This window comes from Choloepus didactylus, chromosome 15 (assembly GCF_015220235.1).
Source record: "Choloepus didactylus isolate mChoDid1 chromosome 15, mChoDid1.pri, whole genome shotgun sequence".
NCBI lineage: Eukaryota > Metazoa > Chordata > Mammalia > Pilosa > Megalonychidae > Choloepus > Choloepus didactylus.
Window position 1 is genome coordinate 43116374 of NC_051321.1, and position 18542 is coordinate 43134915.

Sequence of the window (18542 nt, forward strand, 5' to 3'; positions counted from 1 at the left end):
TGTAGTAGACGGCAGGAATGAGCTGGGTAAATCCTTAGCTTCCCATGTATTGTCTCAAGCATTCACTCACCTATTCCATTATTTCTTTTGTCCTGGGAATACATCTCCCTTTGATTTTGGTTTTCAAGAAGTTGGTGAGGCTACTATTGAGCAATGCTTTTGAAGTTATAGGCTGTTTGTTGGAATCTGGCCATTGCTGTCTGCTTTCCCTTCTTCACGTCTTCCCACTGACATTCTCTTTAGGCTAGGAGACTAAGTAGTAAGAATCAGTATATATGATATATCAACATAGTTTATCCATCAGTTCTTTCTCTGTTGCTGTTCTCTGGTGTCCAACTGGGTCTTGGAGGGCCATCTTTGCTTCTCCTGTGTGTTGTCTACACCCTGAGACCAATTTTTCTAATTAAAGGATCACTGGGTCTGCCTTTCAGGTGGTAACGCTTATTTGGGGGGATGGGGGTAGAACCTACATCCTGTTTGGGTCCACAGATTGCAACTCTTAGCATCCTCTCTTTTCCTGATCTATTTATGGCAATTTCCTCAGTTTACTTACTAAGCACATTCTTTTATTCTCTCCTCTCTTTCCTCCTTATCCCAGGGGGATGAGCTTGGGGCAAAAGTAGAGTGAAAGCCCTTTTTCACTATTATTAACAGGAAGTCCTGGGTTAAACATTATAAATACATTGAGGACAACATCTGAGATCACTTTTAAAAACTTGCATGCCTGTGTATGTTTGTGTTTAATCCCTGATTTTTTCAAAAAGGGTTTAAAGGGAGGTTTCAAAACATTATATAATGGTTTTACATAATATTAAAGATAATGCTAGGAAATGAGGTTTCATGGAAAATAAGAATAAATGAGATGAAGCATGGTAAAGACCATACACACCCACAATGTGTACAGTGTGGTACTTAACATTTATTAGACATGGGCCACAAATTTGGCCAAGAGCTTTTAAGCAACTATTACAAAAACAGAAACATAACTTTTATATGAGTCCATATCCATAATTTAACAACAAAAGTGGTTAGAAGCTCTTCTTTTAAGAACCTTAGCTGTGAAAGAAAAAGAGAAAATATAAAAAATATATAGAATTAAGGCTTTGAAATTAGAGTTGTACATGTTTTCAGGTCAAAGTGAAAATGTGAAAAGAAAAAGATAGTGAAATTCAGGAATATTGTGCTATATACAAGGGAAGCATTACTGAAAAGTTTAATGTAAACCCTTGTTCCTTAATTATACCAATTTTTAAAGTATTTCATTATTCGTTTAAAAAAATCCAATACTGACTCACTTTGTAACATGAAAGACCTTTGTTAATTTGGGGAAAAAATATGACAAATACAGTATTAGTCATATTTATTTCTGTAGCTCTCTTTATATATAGCTTTTACTTACACACATGCATTTTTATCGAACAGTGACAGGTACCCAGGCTTACAGATATAAGCCACATGCATTAAAATAACTGCTGCATAATAAATATTTATTTATTTGGTTGATGATTGTATATCATATACACTGTACAATCTGACACATGGTAGAGCCAAGGAAGTCTGTACCAGGGCACTATTTATTTAAATTCAGTAGGCAGTTTGCTTCTTAAAAAGACTTCATGTGCCACAAATACTAATTTGTCTAAAAGTTTGAGACATTTCCACGCATCCCTCTCCCCAGCTTTTTTTCCTAGTACAGCAATTTAGTTTGATTTTAAGTGTTACTGGATCTGCATAGTATGTGCCTGAAGCATATAATACATTACTTTTTGAATATAACAATGTACATCAGAGAACAAATAAAGGCAATGATGATTAAATGTTGTAAATGTGCCACTAGGTCACCATCAGTTCAAAGGGAAGGCCATTATCATACCAAACTCGGGCAGATTATGTGGTATTAAAAGTACAAATGCCCCATTTACCTCTCCCCTACCCTGGCCAATGCAGACCAGATTGAAAATAACCTGCATCTAGAAGATTTAATTTAGAAATAATGGATTGATATGCCCAGTGGGCTGCTGTGAACTGTTCCAACTAAGAAACTGATTTTGATCCAGAAAGCTTTCCTTTTGTTTATTGTACTTTGGAGTGTTCAATAGCCATTGCTTCATTCTATCAATTTTAAAAGGCTAACTATAGTTGCTGTTATTAACTCATTATTTTAACAAAAAAAAATCACAGGTTGCCTTTTTATTACTTATATCTGCTTTGTAAGATACCATTTTCCTTGTTCTGGAAGTTGTTATAAGAAGTGACTTATGTGATGGTTTATATGATACACAGTATAGTGTCTAAAACTTGAATTTTTGTCCAATTCTTATTTTCTAGTATTTCAATATCCTAGAATGACTTAGTGCCATACTTGGTCTTGGATTTGTAATTCTATTCTAACCTGAGGCTAGACTCAAAACTTTACATACCAATAATAATTATACAGCCAAAATGATTTTGTAACATATAGGTAGAAAGTATTCAAAAATAATAGCCTATCATCATGGTCTTCCACAGCTTTCAAAGGTAAGCTTAAATCTATTATCAGTGTGTTGTTTTAAATATAATTGAAAAGATCAACTTTATAATGAAGCCAGGAAAATACAACAAAAAATATCTGAGGAATCATTTCTTTTTAAAATATTAATCGTGTAGTTCTTTCAATGTGTAAAATTTGCTTCATTTTTAAAATGATTTTTGAAAAATTATAACTAATTCTTGAATAAAAATATAGTTCAACACGATGTCCACCAATTTTTTAATTGTAGATGTGAACTAACTCCATAATTCGTTATTCATTTTTCAGTACACAGATGAAAAAGACTTAAACTGTGAAAACATCCCAGATTGCACAGTTCAGTGGTTCTCTTGAGAAATTAGGATAAGTTAGTCCAATTATTTTTAAAATGGACAAATTCTGAATAGGCAATACAGTACTCTGAAAATTATGTAACTGCTTCTCAAGTGACTTAGTGTTCTGGAGTGGCTTCATGGATTGTATTGGTCAATGCTGTACAGTAAGTTGTCTCTAACAGAACTAATGAACTTCCAAAGCATCTGATGGCTTCTTTCCAGAGACAAACTGCTCAATTTGTACCTTGTAGATAAAACTTTTAAAAAGAGTTCTTCAAAGTGTACTTTCACATTAAGGAATGTAGCGTCTCTCTCAAGTCTCACAGAAACAAATCTTGAAAATACTCATCAAATTCTTCTTCCCTATTTTTTAAAAAAAGCATATGTATTGATTAAAATCAACAGATTTTTAAAAAATTACTAGGTGACACATGAGGTAATATAAATAAAACATTTTTATTACCATGTTGGATGATCCTCTCTATATTCATATATTTCCATGTTTTGGCCATCAAACAATGTTTAGCTTCTAGAACAATCAGAACTATACCCACATTCATTAAAATTAAAATACTTCATATGTTGACACCTCTCCCTAGATTTGATAACTAAGATTTACTTTGAAGAATTTTGTGAAATGTCATTGCTTCTCTTTACTTTTTTGGTTCACATTATACCCATTCTCATTTCAAACTATAGGCTCATCAAGAAACGGTTGAAAAAGAAAACTATCTTACTCCTGAGAAAGGTGTTACTGAATTAAAACAGGTAAAATATGCTTAGGCTGCCGTTTTTTTATTACTCTGAGAACAGCAAGTATGTGATATATTTATAGCAGTAATGATTATATCTAAAACAAAGAACTCTCACAGGAGATTGTAGATCAAAATACTATGAAAATTGTCAAGTACTAACTAAATGTTATTTAATGTCTCTGGGCTCAACTTCCTTATCTGTAAAGTGGAGATAATATATTTCCTCAGAGAGTTGCAGTGAAGATTACATGATAGTATAGTTCTCCTTCTGGGCACAGGGGATCAAGTTGGACTTCCAAGTGAACAGCCTAACAGTCTCTTTGGAAAATGTTCTTTTAGGTTAGACATTCACAATGGAACTCTGCCATTTGGTTTTAAATAATTGTGAATGCATAAAAACACTATAACTATGTTCAGATTTAAAGAAAAAAGTAATTACACATCAAATAAAGTTGATTTAAGAATTATCTGCAATTTGATATTCCCCATGCTAGTTACTTTTCACTAGCATGACGACAAGAAGTAGGATTTTTAAGATTGTAGTTAGAATTTAAATATTTGAAATTGGTTGAATTTCTGTGTGGACTTAAGATACACAGTACCTGACCAACATCAAGTTTTATAAGGTCACAAAGAATTCTGGATTAGGAAATCTTTTAAGATTTACTCATGAATCTTTATTGCCTAAAAGGGGGTGGGGGAGTGACTTTAAGACCTATTTTGTCATTTTCAGCTATGACCCTCTTTCAAGGGAAAGTTATACTGGTGAGAGTTTAGTATTTTAACTAGGACAGCAATATTTTGTTTATACCAATAGCCTTTTATAATCTGATCTATGATGACCACACTGAAGGGATCACCATGTGGGAATTCTTCATTTGGCTGAACAAAAAGGTTACAATCACAGAAAAATTTTACCTCAGAGGCACAGAGAAAGTAATCTTGTTGACAACCTCTTTCTATGACACCTGAATTGTATTATACTGAGGCTCTATCATAATTAGCAAGATGTTTTATAATGAGCTTAAATTAATGAAGCATGATGAGTCAACAGGGCTCTTTCTATTATGAATCACCATGCCTAGGGAATAACAGAATAGAATTAAATTTTCTTGAGTACTTACTGTATTGTAGGTATTGTACCAGGTGCATTATACAGCCTTTATTTCATTTACTCTTCACAATAAACTCTATGTGGTAGGTATTATTTTATCCCCGTTTGAAAGTTAAAAGTTCAATGGGTGAGTGTCCTAGTATATGACAAAAGTTGATAACATTCCAGCAAAACTCGAGCATTTTCTCTTCCAACTCCATAGAAGGGAACAATGAGCACACCAAGTTATCTGTCCTTGAGGGACTAAGGTGGGTGTTGGCACATAAATTTCGACACCAAGGGGCTCTCCTCTATAGTTTATGATAATCAGAATATCATGGAATAGGCTGCTCTAGAAGCTAGTAAACAGCCCTTCTCTAAAGGAGTGTGAGCAAGGACCAGAGGGTCATCTACTAAGGTAACGTGGCAAAAGATTTATTCATCAAGAGGAAGCTGAACTAGTTGGCTGTTTATGGCCCAAACAATGACTGAGAATAAACTCTGATCTTACTAAGCCAGGTAAGTCCCTGGCATTACAGACATTCATGATGCTAATTTTTTTCATTAACTGCTATCAAGAATGGCTGTGGTCATCCTAAACTGATTTAAAGGGTATGCATTATCCATTAACGTCAGGACTTACTGTGATTTCTCATCTGTCTCTGGTAGTGGGCCCTTCCAAAGTTCAGATTCTGAAGTACTTTCTTCCTCATCAGAGTTTCCTATTCATTTAAAAGATTTTTAAAAATTTGAGTATTCTATTTAAAACACATTTTGAGCTACACAACCATTGCAATTAAATTAACTTTGAATTTTACTGCAGTTTAGTTTCAACTTTTATGGCTCAGAAAAATTTAATTCACTCTCCCAGACACAATTTTTTTTACAACAATAAACAAGTAAGCTGAGAAACCAAAGAGTCAGCAAAGAGACCAAGGAGTTAAAATCTTACAAGAAACTTCTTTAAGATACTGAGTTAAAGTAGCAATTCTAATATTAATCTCTCATAATATAGTTGTTCTTTAATTAGTTTCTTCTTTTTATTGGTAATACGAAAAACATGCAAACATTTTATAGAGAGCATATTTTCAGGTCTTGATCTGAACCAACATGTAAAACAAGATAATTAAACCACAAGAATATCTGTCAGATATTTTTTTTTTGCCTTTTTGTAATTGAGGTTGTTCACATACCATACAATTAACCAAAGGTCTAAAGTGTACAATCAACTACTCCTAGTACCATCATACAGCTGTGCATCTATCACCACAATTAATTTTTTTTCTAATTTTTAGAACATTTTCATTACTCCAGAAAAGAAATAGACAAAAAAAGGAAACTTGACTCTTCCCATACCCCTAACCACCCCCCCTCTATTACTGTATTAGTATAGTACATTTGTTACTGCTGATGAAAGAATGTTAAAATACTGTGATATATAGTTTGCGATAGGTATATATTTTTTCCTTTATGCCCCTCTATTATTAACTTCTAGTTATAGTGTCGTACATTTGTTCTAGTTCCTGAGAGAAAGTGCCAGTATGTGTACAGTTAATCACAGATATTGTCCACCACAAGATTCAATGTTTTATACATTCCCATCTTTTAACCTCCAACTTCCCTTCTGGTGACATACGTGACTCTGAACTTTGTCAGATATTTTTAAACAATAATGCTGATTACATTAACTAGAAGAAGCCTGTTTCAGTCAGGAAAACAGGTATTCTCATACATTGAGAGTAAAATTCTTTAAACCTTTTTCTTGATGAAAATGTGGCATCATAGATTCATTTAAGATGCATATACCCTTTGATTCAGAAATGCTACTTCTGGGAATTTGATTATTTACTTAGAATAAATTATCTTAGAATAAATACCTCTGATGTATATACAAAGATGCTTCACTGCATAATAACAATAAAAGAAAGCAACCTAAATCCCCACTGATTAAGGACTAGGGATTGATTAAATAAACAGCATACTGCTGTTTAAAAAAAAAACAAAAAACCTCAGGATGTCTACATGTGTTGCCATTAAAAGATGTCCATGTTATATCAACATTTTAAAAAGTTACAGAAATACATTTAGTATAATATAATTTAAGTTAAAGATATATATTAGTGATATGAATATATATATAATAAATTTATATGTGTATTATAAGTTTGTAAGGACCAAACAAATTTAACAATGATTGTATTATCTGTAGGTCTGGGACACTTCCTTTTACATAAACATTTCCAAATTGTTTGTATTTTAAACAATGAGCAAATATTACTTTTTTTTCTGTATTACTTTTTAAATCACTAAAATCAAAGATAGTTCCATCTTGAAAATAAAATGTTTCAAATGATCACTCTATAGTAAATAGTCAATTAAAAATTATGAAATACTGAAAAATGTATTTTGAGACAATAAAATTTTATTCCATAAAGTAGCAAATGATTCCTCTCCAGTAATGGCCATCAGTCTTAAAAAAACTGATAAATTTAGCCTGTCAATACAGAATGTCCCTTAGTTAAACACAACACAAAAATAAAGCAGCATTGATTTGTCACGGTGGTTCTAGCCTTTTACCTGTTGGACTTTCGTCCTTGAATCAACATGTGTGCCTGAACTTTGATCCTAACTAAATCTATTCTGGCATGAAGTCTAACAAAAATGGCAAAAAGAAAACAAAAGGGTGCATTTCTAATGACCTATATATGAAGACAACAAAATTATAAAGTCTTGGGAATAAGATTCCTCCTCAATGACAGCTAGCACTGGAACTGCCATTGTCCTAAATTGAATGTGTGAGAAGAAAGAATACAAGTCCTCTATTCTATTTTTATGAAAACTCACTAACATAAGATAAAGAAAGCACAGAAAAACTTAATAAGCCTAATAATGTTTTCACTACAGTGTTACCCTGTTATTGATGTCAGAGGACAAAACCTACAAGGCCTTTGAAAGTGAGGAAAGATGAGAAGACCTTGACACTAATTTCAAGGGGCCCCACAACCATCTGCTCTCATTCTCTCCCACGAGTACTTTTCACATGCCAGCTTTCCTATACCAGTTTTTGGATATGAGACGATCTAGTTTTACTAAAAAAAAAAAAAAGAAAGAAAGAAGGAAATTACTTTAGAATATTATAAAATAACCCTATTTGAAATAGCATACATTGAAACAGTGGCCACATGTCCTTAGAGAACCAAGTCTACAAGGTTGGACTAAAGGACCTTTCAAGTCCCTTCCAACCCTATAAATCTATCATATACTGTTTCCCTGAAAGGTGAAAGAAACTACAAATCACTAAATCACTTCCGTGATAACTGCTACAACTTCTAGAGGTGGGAGGAGTGTTGCTATGGAAATTACTGTTGAAAAATGGGCAATACAAAATTATACTCTTGCATCAGTGTCAAATTTATGCAGAAATTATTGGCAAGGGTGGATCAGAATTTAAGACGCTGACTGAGGTGGAAAGGGAACTTGGAGGTCATTATTTCATTTTTCCAACCCTAATTTAATGTATGACTCTTATTGCAACACCTCCAAAAACAAAGTGGCCATCCAATCTGCATTTACACACTTCACCTCTTCCTGAGGCAACTCATTCCTTTTATCAGACAATGTTAATTGACAAGTTTTTCCTTAATTTAAGGCAAAAAAACAAAAACCAAAAAATACCATGTTCAGGCAATTTTTATCCCACAGACTCTAGTTTTGCCAATCAGAGTCACCAAAAATAAGTTTCCTACATAGCAGTCTTGCAAGTACCTACAGTTTCCAGGTCCACTTTCCCACCTTTTTCCTCCCATCCCTTCATGCTTCTCCAAGCGAAACATCAACAGTTTCTCCAACATTCCTCCCAGGACTTATTTGGTGTCAGGCACATGCTTTACATGTATATCATCTCCTTTAATCCTGTTAATAATCCAACAATATCCAATTTACAGAAAGAACTGAGACACAGACAAGATCAAACCATTTAATGTTGGATTTGTAAAATGTATCTGCCAAAATTTGGGTATAAAGAATGGATTACATTTGATTCACAGATGATTAGTTTATTGATGATACAGGGCACAGATTTTGGAGTTATAAACCTGTGTTTAATTCCAGCTCTGCCATTAACTATTTTACATTCGGTAAAATATTTAAATTCTCTGGGTCTCAGTTTTCTTAGCTGCAAAATGAGGCTATTATATGCCTTTTATTAAGCACTTGCCATTGTGGCCAAAATAGTAGGCAATCAACAAATGCAAGTTAAAATTATTTTTCCCCATAGAAATGGAATTTTTCTTCAGTTGGTTTTAATAACTTGTATGTTAAATGGGTTAGAAAGATAACTAACTGAATGTTATTATCCAAATAGAAATGAAAGATATAAACAACAAAATTTGAGGTCTGAAATTGCCAAGATCATCTAAGACAGATCACTGACCACAACCTGAGAGGAGATCTGGGGCTGGCAAACCATGACAGTGGACACACTACCTACTTGCTGTGGAGAACGGCTTGCTGCTTGCCAAATGGATAGCAGGTCACCTTTGGGTGGATAATTTTTTTCTTCGAGAGCCAAAACTACAGTAGAGGTTCTTTGGTTTGGGTGCAGTGTTCCTCCCTCTCTTAACCACTAGAAATGTCGTCTAGCTGAGGAGAGGTAAAAGGAGCTTGAGGGCTATTTTTGGGAGGTGGGGGAGGATGCAGACAGCTGAGGGGAAAGACAGTGGGAGGGAGAAAGAAGGGAGAGAATGAGTCAAAGCCTTTCCCCAAAAGATGTTTTTAATAATGAAAAAATTGGAATTGGAAAAGGGGAATTCTTTTCTATATTAAATGGAAGCAGTATTCCCAAATAGGCTTTCACACCTCTAAATGTAAAGTCTCACATTTCTTTCCTTGCAATGTATTGTTGGAAATGGATGAAAACTAAAAATAACATTCCCATTTTAGCCCCTGTATATGTTTGAGTATATATCTATAATTTCATCACCAGATAGCATTCATCCACCAGTATCATGCCTAGCTAGTGTCTAGAAAATGTCGCTATACTTCACCTAATTTAGGAGGAGCTACTGATAAATTAGGATTCACTTAGGAAGAAAGGGAGTATCAGTGCTTCAGGACACTTCAGTATGTTGAAAACAAAACTGATTTGAGCAAAATGGTTTATAAAGAGTATGTTGTATTCCTAAAGAAGAGGAATATATCTTCCATACATGGAACTGCACACACAGTGAACTCTAAGTTAAACAATGGGCTACAGTTAATAGTTCAATTATAAAAATTGCTTTCATCAATTGTAACAAATGTATCACACCAATGCAAGGTGTTAATAATAGGGTGGTATATGGGAGCCCTGTATTTTATGCATGATTTTTCTTTAAACTCGCAACTTCTCTAATAATAATAAAAAAGCTTATGCTAAAATGCTAATGATGCTTATATTTGGGGGGTGGGATTTGAATTGTTAAATCTTTTTCCCTGAGTTTGCCATAATAAACCTATTACTTTAAAATCAGAAAAAAAAAATGTTTTAAACTGTAAGGGAGATCTGGTAGGTTTGTACAGGTGAGTGTGAAATTCCAATACATCCCAAAGTAATTTGGGCAGAGAATGAGGATATATTTGCAGGGATCCCTGAAGAACTAGGGAAGAATGTGGAAATGTTGGACTTCCCCACCTGGGTTGTTACTGGTGCTCTCACAAAGGTTAAGGACTGACAATTTGGTAGGATGAGCCCTCAGTCTTGGGACATGCCCTTGCGAAGCTTGTTGCAAAGGAGAGGCTGAGCCTACTTACAATTGTGCCTAAGAGTCTCCCCCAGAGAACCTCTCTCTAAGCTCACGTGGCAGGTGAACTCACTGCCCTCCCGACTATGTGGGACTTGACTCCCAGGGGTATAAATCTCCCTGGCAATGTGGGACATGAGTCATGGTGAAGAGCCTGAACATGGCATCATGGGATTGAAAAAATCTTCTTGACCAAAAGGGGGAAGTGAAATGAAACAAAGTTTCAGTGGCTGAGAGATTTCAAATGAATTCGAGAGGTCACTCTGGAGGGCATTCTTATGCACTACATAGGTACCCCTTTTTAGTTTTTAGTGTATTAGAATAGCTAGAAGGAAATACCTGAAACTGTAGAACTGCAACCCAGTAGCCTTGATTCTTGAAGACAACTGCATAACTATGTACTTTCCATGGTGTGACTGTAGTTGTGAAAACCTCGTGGTTCACACTCCCTTTGTCCAGTGTATGGACAGATGAATAGAAATATGAGAACAAAAACTAATTGAAAAATAGGGTGGGATGGAGGCGATGGAATGTTTTTGCTGTTCTTTTTTGCTTTTATTTGTATGGGTTTTTTTTGTTTTTGTTTTGCAGTAAAAAAAATGTTGATTCTGGTGATGAATGCACAACTATATGATCGTACTGTGAATGGCTGGTTGTACACTGTGGATGACTGTAGGGTATGTCAATATATCTCAATAAAACTGTATTAAAAAATTAAAAAAAATTCTAAGTAAACCTAGAAGTTTCAAATGTCTATGAAATAAATCCAGATATTATAAAATGAATTAGATATGCCATTGAACCTTATTTTTAGGCTTTTAGCCTATTACAAGATCTTTAAAGAATTCAATAATATATTACTGTTGAGATTTAGTTTTACTGTTGAGATTTAGTTTATCTGTTTCTTATATCACAAACGGAGACTCCCATTCTTGAACCCACAGGAGAGTCTGCTCTCAAAACTCGGCCAGGAAAAAGCTGAATGTGCTCTGAGTTCTCTTTATTCTTCTTTTGGGTACAAGTAATCATTTAACTGGCTGTTTCCCTCTGCTTTGGTTGTTAAGGACAGTGACAAATCTGTGATCTATCTTTGCAATTATGAAGGACTTTATGCTATAGATTTGTTTCAATTTTGCCTCTAGCTTTACTTTGCTATTCTACCTTATTTTGCCATTATTCTGATTTCTTTACCTTAAAAAAAAGTCTTGTTTTATTGTATATGGTTTTGTAAGTCTTTAGGAGTACTTTTTGGAATGTTGCATGGAGAAAATAATAAACTATGCAGCAAAAACTCAATAAAACCCAATCTGTTTTTATTTAATCTGGTGAAAACCACCATGGCTTTTAAAAAAACTAACCTATAGCAACCAGTAGCTAACATTTTCCTTGAAACGTATAAGCCACACACTTCATTTGATCAGTCAGCATTGCCAAATGAGAGAGAACTCTCAGTCTGGTACAATAGGAGCAGCATTCCTTAAATCTTAATCTTCTCTCCAGTTCCTTTCCCATTCTAACCTCACCCTCTCTCTTCCTTAACACTTCATAATATGAACTTGAACTATATATACATTGTTTTTATTGAAAAAAATTGTTATGCTCTCTATACTTAAAATAAGAAACTTAAATATTCATAATTAGGGAATAAATCACAAATTTTGTCTTTTTTCTATGATTTTCTTGCCTAACACACACACACACACACACACACACAAATTTCACTTCAGAGCAATATATGATTCATGGGAAACCCAACTGCCTACAACTCAAACCTACATATTTTTATTAAATACAGAAATAATTCATACTTACTATTTACAGAATCTTCCGACTTCTTTGATGATGAATGTCCTGGAAAGGAAACAGCATTGTTTTACTAAGAATCATCCTGCTGCAGTGCAACAGTTGTGGCTATAGGATTCTCCCTAATATTCTGTAGTCTTACAGATAAACACGTCCTTGTTTTCTGAACTTTCATGTTTCTTAGTCTTATCTCCACAATTTAAATGTTAGGTTCTTTTAGGCAGGGATCATATACCCTCTCATATGGCCTGGAATAACTAGGACAACACTTAAAAAATAAGTGCCTATAAAAAATCTTATTTTGCTTTAAAAATCTGATAGATTAGTGACAATATAACCAATATTTTCTTTTGACTATGGAGCTGTTCGGCATTGAAAAACAGTTTACAAATAACTACTTGTTTTTTACAACATTCCAAGGTCATATTATACAGGTAAGAATTAGGACTCAGTCATTAAAATCACACATAACCATTATATCATAAAACAAAAATTCTCACTCTACAATAGTTATTCAGTGAGGGGAAACAGAAAGTGAAAAGTACCAAAGATCTATTAATGCAATTTTTAAAAAAATCACACTATACAGAGCCTCCTGTATTTTTCAAGGAAAAATTCTCTGAAGGCTGCTAAAGCAAAAAAATCACAATTCTTCCAACTTCCATGGATAGGTGATCTCATAAGCCAAAGCTGTTCCTTTAAGGCCATACTAAGAGGGTGAGGGAAATACAGAGTTAAGACCCCGACAGCCAAGGCCTGGACTGCAGCCACTGCTTTTTGTTGTTTCTTCACTCTTAACTATCTCCAATGATCAGAAAGCAAATAAAAAAATTTTAGCTAAATGTCTCATGGCAACACAAGAAATGCATAGTGGGCTAAGGCATCTTATTAATCTCTGTTATCCCATAATACAGGGACTATGTACCTGCTTCCAAATATCTAAAGGTCACTAAGATAAAAATGAGGTTAGGCTTACTCTGGAGGCAAAAGGGTATAATTAGGACCAAAGGGAGGAAATTATAGAGATGTAAGTTTTGGCTAAATGTTAAGAGAAACTTACTAGCCGTTTACAACTATCTGAAAACATAAAGGATTACCGTGGATGGTAGAGGGTTCCCTTTTCCTGAAGGCTTTAAAGCAAAGGCAGAACCCCAAATGATATGGAGCAGTACTTCACAAACTTGATTGTTATATGAATCTACCCAGGAACTGGTTAGAGTGCAGCTGTAATTCAGTAGATCTGAAAGGACCAGAGACTGCATTTCTAACAAGCTTCCAAGTGATGATGATGCTCCTGGCCAAAGGACCATACTTTGAAAAACAAGACTATAGAATATCCTTTCAACATAATTCCAGGGTTGATATCTTATGTTCCTTTCAACTCTGAGAAACTGCTAGAATTCACTAATTTAGTCACTTACTCATCTAACATTTATCAAATGCCTACCATGTGGTCCAAGCACTATACTAGGAATTGCAGGCAGAGAAGTAAACAAGTCACACAGTTCCTTCCCTCACAAGAAATAAATTATTCCAAGGGTGATATGTATTTTTAAGGAGGAAGTGCAGTGTGCTGTTGGAATGGGTAACAGAGACCTAACCTTATCTGGAGACAAGGGTGTCAGGGAGGGCCTTCCCAAGGAACTGATCTAAACTGAAACTGGAAGAATGAGGTGGTCTTTGGGGAACAGGTAGTGGTGGAATGGGTAAGATTGTGAACTTTCTGCCAAGACAGTCTACCTAAGTATCTTGCTGGGCTCATACATCCCAAAGCAGACTGGTCCTCAAATCAGCTTATTGATCTGTCTTACTTTTTCTCACTAATCATGTTTAGCCATCTAGCCATCCAGCTATCCAACCATCTCTCTATTCATTTATTTAACTTTGTTTTATGATGACAAACTGAAGCTATGGGAGTAAATGGGATCACACAGGGAAAACAGAGAAAAAGAAGAGAAGTTCTAGGAAAAAGCCCTGAGAAGTTCCAATACCTAAGGGTAAGAGTGAAGAGGAATTACAGTCAAAAGAGACTGAGGAAAGGCCAGAAAAAGTGGTAGAAAATCAAGTAAGTCAGGTGTTTTGAGAAGGAATAATCAACAGTCCAAATGCTGCTCAGATATTAAGAACTTATTATTATTCAAATTTGGGCCAAATTAAGGTGATCTAGACAAAAAAGATATTAAGGAGTTCTACACAGTTTTTCTGAAAGGTTGCCAAAATTTGGTCATTTTCTTTTATATCATAGAAGTTGAGAAAAGAACTACATCCTGGACACTCTGCTCTCAAAGGTGCTCTGAATATAATAAATAAGAACAAATATCTCATTTCCCACTCTGCTTTGGCTTTCCATCTCTGAGGTTGCACTGAAACAATCTTCAAAATCTTTTATTCTCTCAAATCTTATTATTTATGCCTAACGTGCTATTGGGGTGCTGTGACTACAGCAATGAACAAACAAGGCAAATCCCTGTCCTCCTTAGACTTTTGTGTAATTGCCATTCATGTAATAAAGGAAAAGTACTAGGGATTGTGATAACATTATATATGGGAGTCCTAATTTAGATTCATGGTTAGAGACAGAGTCAGAAAAGGGTTCCCAGAGGAAGTGACATTTTTACTTAGACTGGAGGATGAGTTAGGATGGGACTGGGATTTTAGGAAGAGAGGACACAGTATCCATATAGACCCTAAATGGAAAGAGGCTCGGTATTTTCTAGAAAATGAAAGGCTATGTGGCTGGAGCATGAAATTGAGTAGAGAATGTGAAACTGAGTAGAGACTGGTGAGAAACAAGCCTTGTGTGCTGTATGGGGGCCAGATCATATAGAGCCTTTTAGCTTTCACCAGGATTTTTGGTTATTATCCTAAGAACAATGGGAAAACACTGCTTTATGGATAATGGACTGAGGGGAGGGGAGTGGGATGGCAAGACAGCGGAGGCACCAGTAAGGAGCATATAGCAGTAGCTTGGATGAGAAAAGACTGTGATTTCAACTAGAGTGGGGAGAACTTGAGAAATATATACTCTGGGGGTAAAATTCATAGGACTTGGTAACAAATTAACCATGAATAATGAGGGTAAAGAAGGTATCAAGGATAACTCCCAGATTTCTGATATCAGCTTTTAGTAAGACAAAGGTGTCACCTACTGAAATATGGAACACCAAAGGAAAAACAAAGGAAAAAAAAAAGAGTACATGCATATAAATGTATAATCTGAGGGTCCAACACCATCCCTGATCCCGCATATCCAGCTACCTAACCCGTTGGGGCTACTAAATAAACTTTTGCAAATTTTCTTTAATATGGAATATGCAATGATTAACACAGTATCATCCTATGATATGAATGAAACAATATTATATAATAATGGGTACAACAAAATTCTCAAATGTGATATATTAATATTTTATTAGCATGTAAGTCTGAAGAAAATTTTTAAAATCAAATGATGTTTTCAAATTATTAATCGAATTTACTTTAGAGTTGGGAAATGTTTTAAGACAGAGACAAAGGGGCATTCTGCTTCAAATACCACTTCACAATAAACAGCAGAATAAAAATATCTTCCCCTCATCATCTATCAAATTTACCAAGTCTAAAACTTTGTGATACTAATGCTGAAATATTTTAACTTTGACTATATAATGAATATATCATGAAATGCAAGAGGGGGAAAAAAGGCATGTAACAATGCAAAATAGCTAATGATTTTCATTGCCGGAGCAAGGGAGCCCTCTCCTGTCCAAGTATGATATTAACGTTGGCCTGAACTAATTCAATTTAGCATTCCCTACCTAATTTAAGCCTGATTGGTTTATTGTATATTCACTATAAATTACAGCTAATCTGACTCTACATTATTATGGGCTGGAAAGGCAACCAGAAGTAACCTTCATGATGGCTATGTGCCAGGTACTATGCAAAGTGCTTACATGCATTCTGTATTTCAATTTCTGAACAATCCTATGAAGTAAGTATTCTTATCATTACCGTTTTACACATGAAGAAACTGAGTCTTAGAAAGCTTATAAGGCCTGCTGAGGAAGACGTAATAAGCAGGTGACTGACAGATTTGAATAATTATTTAATTAAGTATATGTTTACAGCACCATGCTAAGTTTTGAGGACACACAAATATCAATCCTTCTCATTTCAACAATTTCATAAACTAGTGAGGAAGTCACACAGACCATTATAATAGAAATCACATTGGGATAAGCATTAAAAATTTATGCTGACTTATAGATTATGTATTGTTTTACAGTGTTTAAAGTACTTTGCACACTCTTATTTGATTCTTCACAATAAGCTCAAGCAGTATAGAGATCACTATTCAGTACAACATTATCCCTACACACTCAAGGAAAGTAAAACTCAAGTTCAGTGACTTGCCCAAGGTCAGAAGTCTGTGACACAACCAGGAATTATAATTTGGTTTGCAGTATTACACCACCTGTCCAAAATGAATTAGAGTCAGCCTAGTTCTTAAAGCTCCTGGAAGTCAATGTAAATTCATATCTAAACTCTCCAACATGTTTCCTTTCAATTATTATAAAACAAAATTCTAAATGCATTCACTAATTAAATTCTACATTTGAGACATGTCAGATTCCATTCTATGTTCATAAATGTTAATAGATATATATTTTAATTTTCTTTTACCTTTATCCTTCTTGGAGATTTCTTCTGCAGAAGATAATCTGGATTTTTTATATGATGACTCTTCACAATCTTTTTTGGTTTTATCCTTTCTCTTTTTTGACTTGACTTCTTTTCTCCTTTATGTAAAACAATATAAAATAAAAGTTAAACTTTTTCAGTAGGCCTTTACAAAAAAAAAAAATCAAATCAGTAAAGGTGTTTAGTTTAAATTTACATAACAAGGAGCCCATCAATGAGTCTAAACTATTTTAGGTAGTATATTATTTAAGACAGTTCTGTAAGATAATGAAGCCTAAACAGTCTAAGATAAAGAATTATTTTTATAACTTCTATACACAACCTTAATCATAAACAACTGAATCATAAATCTTATTTATTCATTTCCTCCTGCTTATATTCTATCAGTCTTCTAAAAGAAAATTACAAAAACAAATCTCATTTCTATCCACATAATTCATATTCACCTATACTTTGAAAAAGCATACACAAGAGGTGGCTGCTGTAACAGTTCTAAATAGTAAATGGAAAATTCATCTCTTAAGAATGAAGGAATACAGTAAAAGTACAATGAAATAAGAATGGAAAAGGCTTATTGTTAACTCATATATCTGCCAATTATCATCTTACTGCTGTAGCTTTATCTCATTCTTCTGTGCCAGGTTTACAATGTTGTCAGTATCATGGTTGGCAAGCAATTAATTTTAATTGGATAAAACAAGAAACACTAAATAGGAAAAGGTGATAATGCTTATACTGGGACTGAGAAGGAAGAAAAAGAGACAAAGGAGAGGATTGCTTTTAAGAAATTTGCTTATCAGAACTTCCAAATTAAGGTACTTAGTGACAGATGCTACACTACTACTTCAGGCAGTACCCACTTTGGCCTCTTCCATAAGAATTATTTCAATCTTGAAGTGACACTCTAAAGTCAAGGTCAAAGAATATATCTAGTTGTTCAGTGTCACTGATAGAGAAATTAAAGTTTAGGCTGTTCAAGTAATCTAAAAAATCCTTTTAAATTTAAAAATTAAAAATTATTAATACAGCTTTTTAACAGCTAAAATACTAGATAGAGCACATTTATTCAGGACATGAAACCTGACCACCACACCATAACAGGTCGCAGAGACTTTGTTTGAACTTCTTCAATGCCACGGGGCATCTCTCTGCTTTTGTACCATGTGCAAGGCATTGTGTTGAGCACTTTACATATACTTTTGTTTAATCCCCACAATAACCTTAAGATCTTCATTTTCACAGAGGATAACATTGAGCCTTAGAGAGAGGTTAAGTAGTTTGAAGAAGTCTAGTAAGTAGATTTCAAAGCCCATGATCTGACCATCCTATACTGCACACTGCAGGACACTAGTACCCCTGACCCCACACATACACACACTTAATATGGCAGACACATTCAACCTCCTTCAACAGGAGCCTGATTTTAATGTGTGGAAAGAGTACAGAAGTATATAACCCTTTGTAAGAATGACAAACCCCAATTAATACACTATTTAAATGAGACAGAAGAACCACTTTACGAAGATCTGCCATACAACATAGTTCTAAGAATATTATAGTGTTTGAACATTGGTTCTAAACTAA

General features: G+C 34.4%; 1 protein-coding gene across 5 annotated transcripts in view; it reads right to left on the bottom strand.

Annotated features, from left to right (window-relative positions):
• Positions 1–1345: 1345 nt before the first annotated feature.
• LOC119510217 (protein FRA10AC1) overlaps positions 1346–18542 on the bottom strand; it is a 60461-nt gene continuing 43264 nt past the window's right edge. For 3 of the 5 annotated variants that reach the window (XM_037804430.1, XM_037804428.1, XM_037804429.1), the window contains 4 exons: positions 16941–17056; positions 12285–12323; positions 5336–5414; positions 1346–3207 (listed from right to left, as the gene is read on the bottom strand). In XM_037804430.1, the coding sequence (XP_037660358.1) occupies positions 3165–3207; positions 5336–5414; positions 12285–12323; positions 16941–17056 (277 nt within the window). In that variant the 3' untranslated portion in view covers positions 1346–3164. Of the gene's footprint in view, positions 3208–5335; positions 5415–8457; positions 8605–12284; positions 12324–16940; positions 17057–18542 lie in introns of all 5 variants that reach the window. The other 2 variants (XR_005211844.1, XR_005211845.1) reach the window with 2 other exon arrangements.